This window comes from Plectropomus leopardus, chromosome 23, assembly GCF_008729295.1.
Source record: "Plectropomus leopardus isolate mb chromosome 23, YSFRI_Pleo_2.0, whole genome shotgun sequence".
Lineage (NCBI taxonomy): Eukaryota > Metazoa > Chordata > Actinopteri > Perciformes > Serranidae > Plectropomus > Plectropomus leopardus.
Window position 1 is genome coordinate 16,420,814 of NC_056485.1, and position 12,867 is coordinate 16,433,680.

The 12,867-nt window shown below is 34.1% G+C and overlaps 1 protein-coding gene across 1 annotated transcript; it reads left to right on the forward strand.

Annotated features, from left to right (window-relative positions):
- The first annotated feature begins 2,867 nt into the window (after nt 1–2,867).
- On the forward strand, nt 2,868–7,828 carry trmt10b (tRNA methyltransferase 10B). The gene is made up of 8 exons (XM_042512515.1): nt 2,868–3,178; nt 4,409–4,520; nt 4,629–4,762; nt 5,543–5,695; nt 5,908–5,986; nt 6,280–6,347; nt 6,684–6,807; nt 7,323–7,828. The coding sequence occupies exons 1-8, from the start codon at nt 3,047–3,049 to the stop codon at nt 7,457–7,459; spliced, it is 939 nt and encodes a 312-aa protein (XP_042368449.1). The 5' UTR covers nt 2,868–3,046; the 3' UTR covers nt 7,460–7,828.
- The last annotated feature ends 5,039 nt before the right edge of the window (nt 7,829–12,867 follow it).

A 12,867-nucleotide genomic window follows, 5' to 3' on the forward strand; every position in this document is an offset into this window, starting at 1 on the left:
ACAATATAATATGGTTTATCTAATTACTAAATGTTCTCAAGCTTTTTCAGTTTCTTGTCCCATTTGGTACGAGTATCATTGTGTCTTTTTTTTATTTATTTCTAATGTTGTACTTAATTTATTTTTTGTGTTTAAATGCCTGCTGTACACTATAATAATATAATTACACTTCAGATAAAGTAAATAAACAGAAAATATTGTTTAACGCTTCTTTATAAGTTTATTATTACTATTACTGTTGTACTGCTGTTTGCTGGACCACAGAGTAGAAATCAATGGCTTTTTTATATGTTAGTTTTCCACCTATAAGTAAAGTTGTCATCCAAAGTGGTGGGCCAATTGCAAAAAATCAATAAATAAATAAACTAAATAATTAAATAAATGCAATAAAATGTGGTGGCTTGTAAAAGGTATACTAGCCTTTCAATGCTGGTGCCGAAACACGCCAAAATACAACACCACCTTTCTGTTTACAATAGTTTTTAGTCGCATTTGTATAAAGTTCAACAATCCTGTGTGTTTTTATTAAGACTGCATGTTAGTTTTCGTTCAGAAATGCTGCATTCACTGTAACATTAGATGGTATTTTTTAAAACGTAGAATTAAATTGTCCAAAAAAAAAAAAAAAAAAAAAAAAATGTGTGTGCTAACTTAACTAGTTAGCGCTAACGTACGGTTTTGACCTTTAACTTAGCGTTAGCCGACTTTTTAGCTCTGGCTAGCATCGTCGGTCCACCACGACCGTAACACATTTTTAGCAGACACCCGACTCACAAAGCTTCATCTTTCTATCGTTATCAACTTCAAACTATTTCATGTTTGTAGAAACACCGTGAAAATGTTTATTTTTATAAGACAGCGTTAAAAATAGGACGCTGTTGCGCTAGTTCAATAAGCAGATGCTAACGCTAGCTAACGTCACTTTTAACTGAACAACCGTCTGAACTCTTTATTTTGTCTTAGCTAAAGTCTCTCCGCACCCTCACAGAAAACGCAAGACGCTTAACACGCTACACGTTTTAAACTATATATTCAATGTCGAAGATATTTTAAAAATAGGCTAAAACAAGAAAGTATTTACTCACGACGAACCGCCATGTAAAGTATTCCTTTAGGAAATCGCGCCGTTTTGCGCATGCGTAATAAAGACAGGAAGACCTTTTTTCCCCCTTTTTTTTAGTCGTAGGTTAGGTTATTTTATTATTATTATTATTGTGTGCTATTTTCGATCAGACTGTTAATTATTTGGTGTAATTTCCAAAAAGACTTAAAAATGCAGCTTCAATTATAATAAGCTGGAAAGTAACATTAAAGATCGGCTGTGTTGTAACTAGTTACAGTTATTACATTAACAAATCAATGTATTTGTAATAAGTTACAGTTACTAAGAGAAAATGTGATTAAATTACAAATACTATCCAAAAATGTTTGTGTTTACAAACATCTCACACATTAATAAATATACTTTAATTAAAAGGTTTATATGTTGAATAAAACATTCATTTTGTTGTTCTACATCTTTTTTTTTTTCCCCTTTTTTAGGCATATTTTTGGACAATGTGTGCCAGCAAAGCCATTGAGACAAATCTGAGCTTAACATTTATACATTTATGTTTTTTAAGCCTTTTTAGCTTTATTGCTTTTTAAAACATTGGTTGGAAAAGTAATCAAAAAGTAATCAGATGTAATAGGTTACACTATGTTGATGAAGTAATCAAAATAGTTATGCAAGGTATTACATTTTAGACTAGTAATCTTTAACCTATTACATTTCAAAAGTAACCTCTCCAGCAGTAAAGGTTGGGAAGAAATAATTAAACTATTTTCAATTTGTTATATTTAATGCAATTACTTGCACTAACACTGCAGTGTGGAAATACATTAGTTTATGTCATTTGATTTAACATGCAAAGTGCTTTAAACTAACAAACACACACAAAACAAGGATCAAAGTACAAAATATACATATGTAACTTAAAACAGTGGAGTAAGACATTATCCAACAAAAAGTATGTGTACACAGAACCCAAAAACTGAAAATACATGTAGAAAAACAGCAAAAAAGGAAGCTGTTTAAGTGGAACCTAGTACTATTTAAGAGTACTAAGATTTTATCTTGTTTTATTGATACTGGAGTACAAAGTACTTTAGGAGGCGTGTAATAAAGTCAGACAATTGTCCAAAAGAGAAAATTAATGGCACAAATTAATATAATTTCATATATGTCCAATTCAATTGCAGTTATATCAGCATTACGCTGCCCTCTGCTGGTGTGTTGGTGGAAATAAAACCACACTGCTACTAATCCAAAATACTGAATGTTTTAGTAATTTAGTAATTAAACATCACACAAACACCAAAAAATCCCCAATATTTGGTTAATGTCCGCCTGAATGGACAATATTGTCTTCTTTTTTTAAATTTCTATATTGTACACAAGTTCATTTACAGAAATAAATACGGATACATAGAAAAATAAAATAAAAATAAAAGAAGAAGAATTTTTGAAAATAAAAAAACAAGCAAACAAAACAATTAATAATGACGTTTAAAAATGCCAGGGTTTGTGTTAAATGCATCATATTGTAAAAGTTATTTAAAAAAATGTCTTTTTAGCTTTTTTTTAAATTAATAATATGGTGCCATATTGTTAAAAAATTCATTATATATATAATATATATATAATCAAAATTCTGTGTAATAAATTCTATTTAATATCTTGAAAGATATCGCCTAAAGTTTGTTAATTATACTGTATTTTCAACAAATTTCTCATACTTTTACTACTGTACGTCATCTCTTGTCCCCGCCCCCTTCCCCGCTTTGTTTACTCTGACGTCATCCACACGCGCCGCTCACATGGAAACAACACTTTTCCAGCGCGGACCGTTTCCTCTTTTTCTGCCTCTTTTTCACTCATTTGTTGCTTTTAATGTGTCATTTCATAGACTGCAGGAAAACGATCATTTCGGGAATATTTAGCGCTACGATATCAACACAAATGTGATTTTTTTGGCCGTTAAATGACACAAATAACGAGACAGAGATGGCTCAGATTGGTCCAGATGTTTGTGAACATCAGCTGAACGGAGTCTCAGAGGACATGGATCTGCTTCAGATAGACGTGGAGACGGATGCGCCGGAAGACAGACCCGAGAGACAAGCGGCACCGTTTTCAGTAAGTTTGATTACTTTCATTTTAAATACGGAATACATTAAAACCTCCTAAAACCTGCGTTTCCAGAGTAGGAGCTAAAGTATTAAAGTTTCCATATTCATTTAATGTTTGCTTATTTGATTTACTAATTACATGATTGTTAATGCTGTATGTTTTAAAGGAAAAAATAGACACGTAAGGTAATTTTAAACCACTGAAATATAAATGAATGAAAAAATATTTACACAGAACTGAAAATGGCAAAAACAACAGAAACACAATGAAAACAAACATCTTTTTTCTTTTTTTTAAAGGGACTGTTATTTATTTATTTAGGGGAGTAGCTGGGGTGTGACCTTTTTTCAAAGCTACATTTTTTTTTAAACTTAAGCCTCTGAGTAATTTTAGAAAAAAAATGCGAGTCTCCATCCAACATATACTAGCTGTGAGATTTTAAAAAGTTACCATTTGATGTTTAAAAGTTAAAAGTTCAAGACCAAATCCTATAGTTAAAATAAAAAAGTGTCAGTTTTTCACTCTTTTCATGAATGCTGGTTAGTTTTCATTATTAGAACTATTAGAGTCATGCATCATTAGAAATTTAAAAATCCAACAATAATTTTTGTTTTTACAGTTTCTGATTATGATGAATGGTGTATTTTTTTTTTTTTGTACAATTTTTTAAGAAAACATGCCTTCCAAATGCATGTTTTTTTAAGTCTATCGTACAACAATTTGTATGCCTCTTTCCTACGCCAAAATAAAAAAATATTCCCACTGCTTAGAAGATATTTGACATGCTTTCTCTTTTTTGCATCGACCCCTCCTCTCTCATAAATAACAAACAGTCCCTTAGCAGCTTGATGTGTCTCCTAAAAACACCAAACATATTTATATTACAATTTAAACACATCAAAGCAGGCAAATCTTATCATTTGTGGATGGGTTTTAACTTAAAGTTGAAAACCAAATCTTTCTTATTTAGGTAATTTGAATGTTTTTAGGTTACACTGGTTGATAAAATATACAATTGACCATAATTTCAAACACTTCTGTGACCCACAAGACTAAATATTTTCAAAACCCTTTAAAAAAGATTAAAGACACATTGATAACAAGCTGAACATCCAACCAAAGTCTGCATAGGTGCCTGGTTTCCAAATGTTTAGTTATTTAGTTTGTCTTAAAATACCATTGACGTATTGAGTTAATCTGCACTGTTAATGGTGTTTTTGTCCGATAACTGAACAGAAAAATGTGCTGAGGAAGCAGCGGCACTGGGAGAGGCAGCTGGCGGCCAAGAAAAGCAAGAGGAAAGAAGAGAAGCAGCGGAGGAAGCTGAACCGGGAGCAGCAGGATTCGGGTACACATCACGTCAACAGAGTCCAAACAGACGTTTTGCTTTTGCTCATTTTACTCTCGAGCTTTCATAAGCAGAACATCTGTCTTTCCTGTGTTTTTTGTCATACAGGCACCAGCGCAGATAATCCTCAGTTTACCAAAAGGGTCATGAAAGCGATCACCAGAGAGCGACTAGCCGAGGCTCAGTCGGCGGGGCTCAAACTCTGCGTTGACCTGAGTATGACGGACAGCATGTCTGACAAGGTCAGTGCCCCAAAACAGCATCACTGAGTCTCCAAAAGACGGTTTTTGAGTCAAAAAAATGAGAAATTTTCTCAAAATGATGAGAAATGACACTAAGACATGTTTTTCACAGCTTCTTTGATTTATTATTTTAAGATTCTGAGTGATTTTTTTTATACAGTATCTATTTTTTGAGATACTAAGTCATTATTTTGTGATACAAACTTTTTTTGAGATACTTAGACATTATTTTATTATACCAATACTACATTAATTTAAGATGTCAAGTCATTATTTTGAGATACTTGAGTTATTATTTTGCTAAACATATTCTCTATTTTGAGAAACTATGTTATTTTGGTAGTTAGTCATTACTTTTAGATACTAAGTCATTATTTTTGATAAACTAATTCTCTATTTTGAGAAACTATGTTTTTTTTAAAGGTAATTAGGCATTATTTTGAGATATTTGTCATTATTTTAAGATACTAAGTAATTATCGTTGAGGTTATCAGTCATTCTTTTAAGATACTGACTCTTTATTTTGGAACATTAAATCATTATTTTGAGAAAGTTTTTCAATATTGTGATATGTCATTATTTTATAAGTCATAATTTTTGAAATTTTCTCATTTTAGTGACTTGCTTTTTTTTCCATCACAAAGGTGGGAATGGGCTTCTATACTACACACCCGGTTTTGTTCCAGATCATGGTTTTCCAAAGAGATACATTCACCTGTCTGCATTTATTCACCTGTCCTTCACTGTGTGTGTGTGTGTGTGTGTGTGTGTGTGGTTCAGGAGATCAGTCGGCTGGCTGGACAGTTACGAAGGCTGTACGGCTCGAACAAGAAGGCGACTCGACCGTTTCACGTTGTCCTGACTGACCTGAGAGAGGACAGCCGTCTCTACAGAGAGTGCCTGAGGATGAACGAAGGCTTCCTCAAATACATGGTGATTTTTGTCGTTCACATCCTGATATTCACAGCTCAATATTTCTAAAAGGGAGGACAAAGCTGCTTTTGCAGACAAGTATTTTAAATGTTAGTTTAGCCCCAAACTAAATAGATAAAATGCTACATAATCTAAAAAAGGAATAGTTTAATTATTAAGCAACAAAGTACGATTATTTTTTATTTTTCATGCCCTTTGTCTGTTTGATTCAGATGGACATAACAGAAGAAAGCTGCCTGGACCTTTTTCCGCCTGAAAGTGTCGTCTACCTCACACCAGATGCTGAAGACGGTTTGAATGATTCAAAGTATTTTAATTATGTGTATGAATGAAATGCATCTTCTGGCCAGCAGAGGGCGCATTATTCATATCCGATCATAGAGAACGGACAACTGAGCTTCAGCTACTTCTACTGTAAATATTACGACTAACACTTTACCTAAATCACATTTGACATTAAGATGTCGTAAAACACAGAAATAATGTCAAATAAAATTTAAAACCCCTGAATGAAAGCTAATGCTCATGCTATGTGTCCATATTTAGTGTTGTTTTTCTTTAATTTTATTTTTGATTATTTTCAGCTTTAGAAACAGTCGACGCTGATAAGGTGTACGTCCTCGGCGGCCTCGTGGATGAGAGCATCCAGAAGGTATTTTACATTAACACACAACACAGACTTCTTCTGTTTTCTGTTCAGCCCGAATAAAATCCAGTTCTTGTTATTAATGCGTCTTTATGTTATTAATAAATATATTTTGTATGTATACTGTGTAACATGTGGGCAATTATTTCATTTGTCAATATTTTAAAACTTAGTGTGCAATGATATTTATATTTTTACAGTAATTATACAACTCACAGTCAGTGAACCCTTATCGTATCGTATCGTATCGTATCGTATCGTATCGTATCGTATCGTATCGTATCGTATCGTATCGCATCGCATCACATCTAATCTTATCTTATCTTGCGCTCCCCCCTGCAGAAGTTGAGCTTCACGAGGGCGAGACAACTGAGCGTCCGCACGGCGAGGCTGCCCATAGACGAGTACATGGTGAAGAAAAACAACGCCAAGAACTTCCACTCAAAGATCCTCGCTGTTAATCAGGGTGAGTGATCGTTTCATTTAGAGCTGCAACGATACGTCGACTGATCAATCGGTTGTTTGACAGAAAAATCTGCCAACTACTTTAATGATGGAGCAATTGTTGAAAGTAATTTTTCGTGCAAACATAGTAGAATGTGCTGTTTTCAGCCCATTAAATATGAAGATTTCCTACTTTTCTCTCTGTTTATGATAAAATCTGAATATCTTTGAATTCAGTCTGACAAAACAAGACATGCAGAGACGTCAGCTCGGACATTTAAACACTGGGATGTTTTTTTGTTTTTTTTAAACTGTTTTCTGATATTTTCTAGACCACAAAATTAATCGAGTAATCTAGAAAATAACAGGAACATTAATCGATAATTAAAATACTGGTAAGCTTCAGCCCTGATATAAAATTATACAATTCTATACACTGTTATGTTGTTTAGGAAAATCCTGCAGAGTTTACCTTTAATTATATTTTAATGAGCATTTTTTATTTGTTATTAATGCAGTTTCTCTCTTTGTCCACAGTGTTTGACATCTTATTGACGTTTTGCAAAACCGGCAGCTGGACAGAAGCTCTGCAGACATGGTTCCCCCAGGGGAAGGGTTTTATTGTTGCACCAGAGGACACCCCGCCGCTTCCTGTCTCTCCATCACAAACGTAGCACCTGGATTCATCTTAATTTATACTTTTTACAGAAACCTTTTTGGATTATGATTAATCATGTTAATTAACCTGATGGGAGTCAATCTGATGCGATAAGTGCCCGGTTGAGGAAATATAACACACTATTATGCGCTGTGTGTTTGTAATAGACAGAAACATAAAACAGAACATCGAGGGAATTCAATTTTTTAAAAAAATCATGAAATCATAAAACTGTAAACCAAAAATCTTAAAATCAAGTAAGATACAACATTTCAGCATTGTGAAGTGTGAGAAGAGAGTGTTTCGGGCTATTATGAGGAAAATGTGTGTGGAAAAAGTGTTGAAATAAGTTTAGCTCATTTTTTTTTGACCCATTTCTTGCAAATTTTAGGGTCATTTTGTCTTTCTTTGCTCATTGCCTTCCTTTCGAGCTTTTCAAAGAAATCAAGCCATTTAACTCTGGTTTTAAAGGGTTAATTAAATGATCTAACAGAGTCGGTGTTTGTTGGCAGCGTGTCTTTGTTTGAGTCTTGAACGGGCTTATATTGTCAGATGTGTTTAAATGACGAATAGCTTCCAGGCAGCTTCTCTGGACACTTAAATCCACACTTTAGCCTGATATATATTTACTTTTCAGTTTTATTTTTTTATTTTACTGTTATAGTCTGAAAGGAGGCAGACGGTGTCATGCTTTCCAAAAAAACTCTGGATCACAGTTCCTCTGGTAAATATTTATACTCCTTATCCGCGTTCGTCTGAATCATCCAGTTTCCGGTGGAAATTTCAGTGACGCAGATGTGGGATTCTTCATGAGAACAGCTTTTTTTGTGCGTTTTCATTAAAGCACAGAACTTTTCAGTTCAAATTTTTAAAATATTTTGTGGGTTATGTTGAAAATTTTACTCATACAGCTGTTATTTTCAAAGCAGCCGTGTCAAATGATAAAAAACATCTTGAATTTTGAAAGGAGATCCATATAAACCAACCGTAGCCGCTTTCACACGGCCTGTTCAAGGCGGGAATGTCGCGCCATTACGCCTCCTTTGCCGTTCTAAATAAAAGGTACAATCATGGATTTGGGGGACAGAGTTGTCGCGCCTTTAAGCTGCAGTGGGACGTAGTAACAGCACATGGCCCGAAAAATAGCAGGAAATTAGTAGAAAGCTAAAAGAAAAAATTAAAAAATGATTCTGTGAGTCATAAAAATGAGAAACTTTCTCAAAATAATGACTTATTTTCAGAGTTTCTTTAAGATGCTAAGTCACCGCTTTGATACTAACTGACTATTTTGAGATACAGTTTTTTTTTAGAACATTTTCTGGGAAAGTTTCTCATTTTTTTGAGATTGTCGTGTAAAAATTCGACACCTCTGATGATCTCTCTATAATTAACATTAACTTGAATCTAATTTATCTAGTTCTTGCAAGCTTTCTTCAGGTTGGTGCAGATGTCTCAGGCAGTGAACGCTGGAGAGGAGCAAAGCCAGATGCAAAGACGGGTTTACTGCAGTCTTTGGTCTAATCCCTTAATTTGATAAAGTAATTCACTATTTTTTGAGGTAATTAGTCATTATTTTGAGATACCAAGTCAATACTTTTAGTTTAATATATTTAAGTTATTATTTTGAGACACGAACTGAAGATTGAGATACTTAGTTCTTATGTTAAGATACTAAGTAATTATTGTTGTAAAAAAGTCATTATTTTGTTTTAGTGACTTAATTTTTTAAAAGTTACAAGAAAATTACCGGAAAATAAGCAAAAAAAACCCTAAAAATTATGACAAAAATGACTTTTAAACAAGTGCATAAAATTTTAAAAAATATGTTTTTTCCCCTTTTTCCGCCTGAAAGTGTCATCTACCTCACACACGATGCTGAAGACGGTTTGAATGACTCGTAATGTTTTAATTATGTGTATGAATGAAATGCATCTTCTGGCCAGCAGAGGGCGCTTTATGACCACATCCATATCCGATCATAGAGAACGGACAACTGAGCTTCAGCTACTTCTACTACAAATATTACTACTATTACACTTTAACTAAATAACATTTGACATTTAGATAAGGCAGCATTAATTCCTCCACTATATCCTGACATAGCAAACATGTTTGCTCTGAACGTCACATAGCGCCCCTTTTAATACAAAGTTGTTTTAATCATATTTTATTGTAGAGGACTTAAAAAAGTGCACAGATTTGATCAAAACCAGTAAATACCAGTGACAGAATACTTTAGACATACTTCTATAAAGGACTACAAATTTCTAGCTTTGTTTAAAGCACCTTCACAAAAAACACACTATGATGCAACAGAAAAAAATGTTACGAATAAGGATTGCATTAAATATGAATTTACAATGCTCATTTAAAACAGAGTAACGTCTGTTTTTTGTACAACCAGCCTCAGGTTGAATTGACTTTGTGAGACATTGAGTTTGTGTCCTCCAACAGTGAATGTTAGCCGGTCTGTGCTCTCTCTCCATCTCTGTTTGTTTTAGTTATTTGAGATTAAACAGATTATTTGATGCACAAACACTGAGCAGCAATAAATGCCAAATTATGTTTGATTTTTATTTATTTTTTTGCTAAAAAAAAATGTTAACGTTGTTTCTGTTGAATCTGACATTTTTAATTATTTATGTTCCCTTATTCATCTCTAACTTTTGGCTCTAACCAGTTCCAGATGTGTTTGCGTTGAACTTTACATACCCCCACATCATCAATATGCTCCACTAAATGTCAAAAATTAATATATAGAGTTGAAATATCTTCAAATCAGGATGTATTTATAGCACTTCTGTAGAAAAAATACTCTCATCTTATTTTCCTTGGAGGAATGAGAGTTCAGGGAATGATTTTCTCATCATTCTCCTTCTCCTCACTCTTCATTTCATGTTTTTTCATCAACCTCACTGCAGAAAATCTTATAAGTGTAGCATCCAGACTGCTTTACCAGCAACCCCACTCAACCCCGTGCACATGCAAACACATTTGTTTTAATCCTTGAAAAAAGTCTTCAAAGTCTCTGCACACCCAAAGAGGTATTTTCACTTTTAGAGGGTATGCACTGACATTTTTTTTTTTTTGCCTCCATGCCAGCAATAGCCAATGCTGGAGGCATCATGTTTTCTGTCTGTCTATCCGTCCGGCACATTCTTGTGAAGATCGCCTGGATGGACTTTGTTCAAATTTGGCACAAATATTCACTCAGACTCAGTGATGAGCAGTTTAGATTTTGGTGATCAGAGGTCAAAGGCGACCTCACTGTGACCTCGTCAGCCTCGTTTTCATCGTGAGGGAATTTCTTCAAACTTGGCCCAAACATTTGCGTTGACTGAACAATAAGCTGATTAGAATTTGGTGTTCGAAGGTCACTTTGACCTTCCATCTGTCTCATTTCAGAGAGGATGGCCTGAATGATGTTTTTTCCAATTTGGTACAAACGTTCACTTGGAGTCAAGTATGTACTGATAAAAATCTAGTGTTTGAAGGTCAAAAATCATGGTTGCTGTGACTTCCTAAAACAGGAAACCTGCGTTTCTACCTCTAAACCGTGCTGACTGTACAGATCACCTGCGTGTGAAGCATGCATGTTTTCACACACATGCATGTAAACTATAAGTGCAACTTGACAGGTGTGTGGAGACCATGTGGCAGTATTTCTAGTTCCTTATGAAACAATCGCCTCACCCACACCGAGTGGCCAAAAAACACCCAACGCGTGGCTGCCGTCAATGCCAAAGAAAAAGGCAAATATCGAAAGTAAAATGTGTCATTCAATGTTGCGACATGTCCAGATAGTAGGTTTACTGGCAGACGTCAGCGGATCCTTTTATCACGCCAAATCTGTAAGCATGATTAAAAGGCAGGTTTAGACACCATACATGTCTGCATTTTGTCTGTGACCTGAAATTACCAAACTCCATCACCATCTGCGGCAATAACTCTGCACCCATCTGAACAGGTTCGACAAAATGAACTGAAAACAATGCTCAATCATCCGTCAAAGTTTATACTGACAAGCGTGAGAAGATGTCAAACGAAGCAAAAGAGGAGCTTATTTATTTACTATGTATTATATTGATCTGTTTCACATTTTACTTTTTAGGAGAGGAATTAAGAACAAAAAGAATGCTAAAAATTAAGTTTTTTTTTTTTTTTAACTTTTATTGAAAAAGGTTGAAAGAGTTGAAGTTGGTCATTAGCCCTCATTAGTCTTATTGACATGAAAACACAGAAAACTTTTTATAGAAAAAAGCGCTATAACTTATAACTATTTATTTTATCTCAGCTTTACAATGTCAAAAAAAAAAAAAACAAAAACAGAAAAAGACAAACTGGTGACCAGCATTGTTTTAAGCTTCTCTGCTGACCCATTAGTACGGAAGCCCTGAGAGGCGAGTGTGAAATTTTTTTAAATTCTAATAGAAGTTGTGTTTTCTTCTGTGTTTATGACTAGAAAAGAAGAAGAAGTAGAAAAGAAAAGAAAAGAATATGCTATGATCATTTTAAGTTCTTTAATTTTTCATAGGTGAAACAGGTGGTTGAAAAATTTTTTCAGCAAAAACATGGAAAAAAGTTTTGGTCATTGAGTTGTAGTTTTTCAATTTATCAATTAAAAATAGGTAAAAACAAACATTTTTGGACAGTGATTTTTTTGGTCAGTATTATTTTCCTACGTTACTTTTATATAAACTTATTTAAAAGTTTATATGTCATATTTTTAAATTGTATTTATTTATTTATATGGTATAAAAGTTAGTTTTTTTCTCACTTGCCTCTCAGGGTTTCCATATTCTATTCACAGACACACAAGATTTATTGCGTACCTTTGCTCTCCTAAATGAGCCTCGTGACTTTTTTAATTATTAGGTTAAATATTGCAAACCCATAAATCCACTCTGTCACCATCAACAGCGAATCATGACATTTCAGATAAACTACTAAGTAGAGAGATTTCTGTCTTGGCAGAAACCAGTGCACTCATTTTCGGGGAACTTGGCCCAGGCGCCCTGCATTGTGTTAAATTGATTCCTAGGAACAACTAAGTTATATGGGAGTGTCCGACCAAGCAGCTGGCCCATAAACAGGCTCCGTGTGAAGGAGCAACAGCCCACCATGAGAAATGCACCAACATGTGGTGATGCTTGTGCAAAATTAGCGGTTTTTACATGCTGAGCATTTGGGTTTACTGATGACAGCTGAAAGAAGTGCATGTTTGATATCTGATGTGCATGGTTTTAATATCTGGTGGCTGTTGGGAAACAGCAACATACTGTAGATGGTACTATCTACAAGTTACCAAGGCTAAAAGTTTAGCAAGCTAGTGAGCATGTCACCACTGGCATTAAAATGTAGCTGTTATTTAAAAAAAAAAAAAAAAAAAAAAAACACACTTGTTAATGCATGGTGTAAATATAT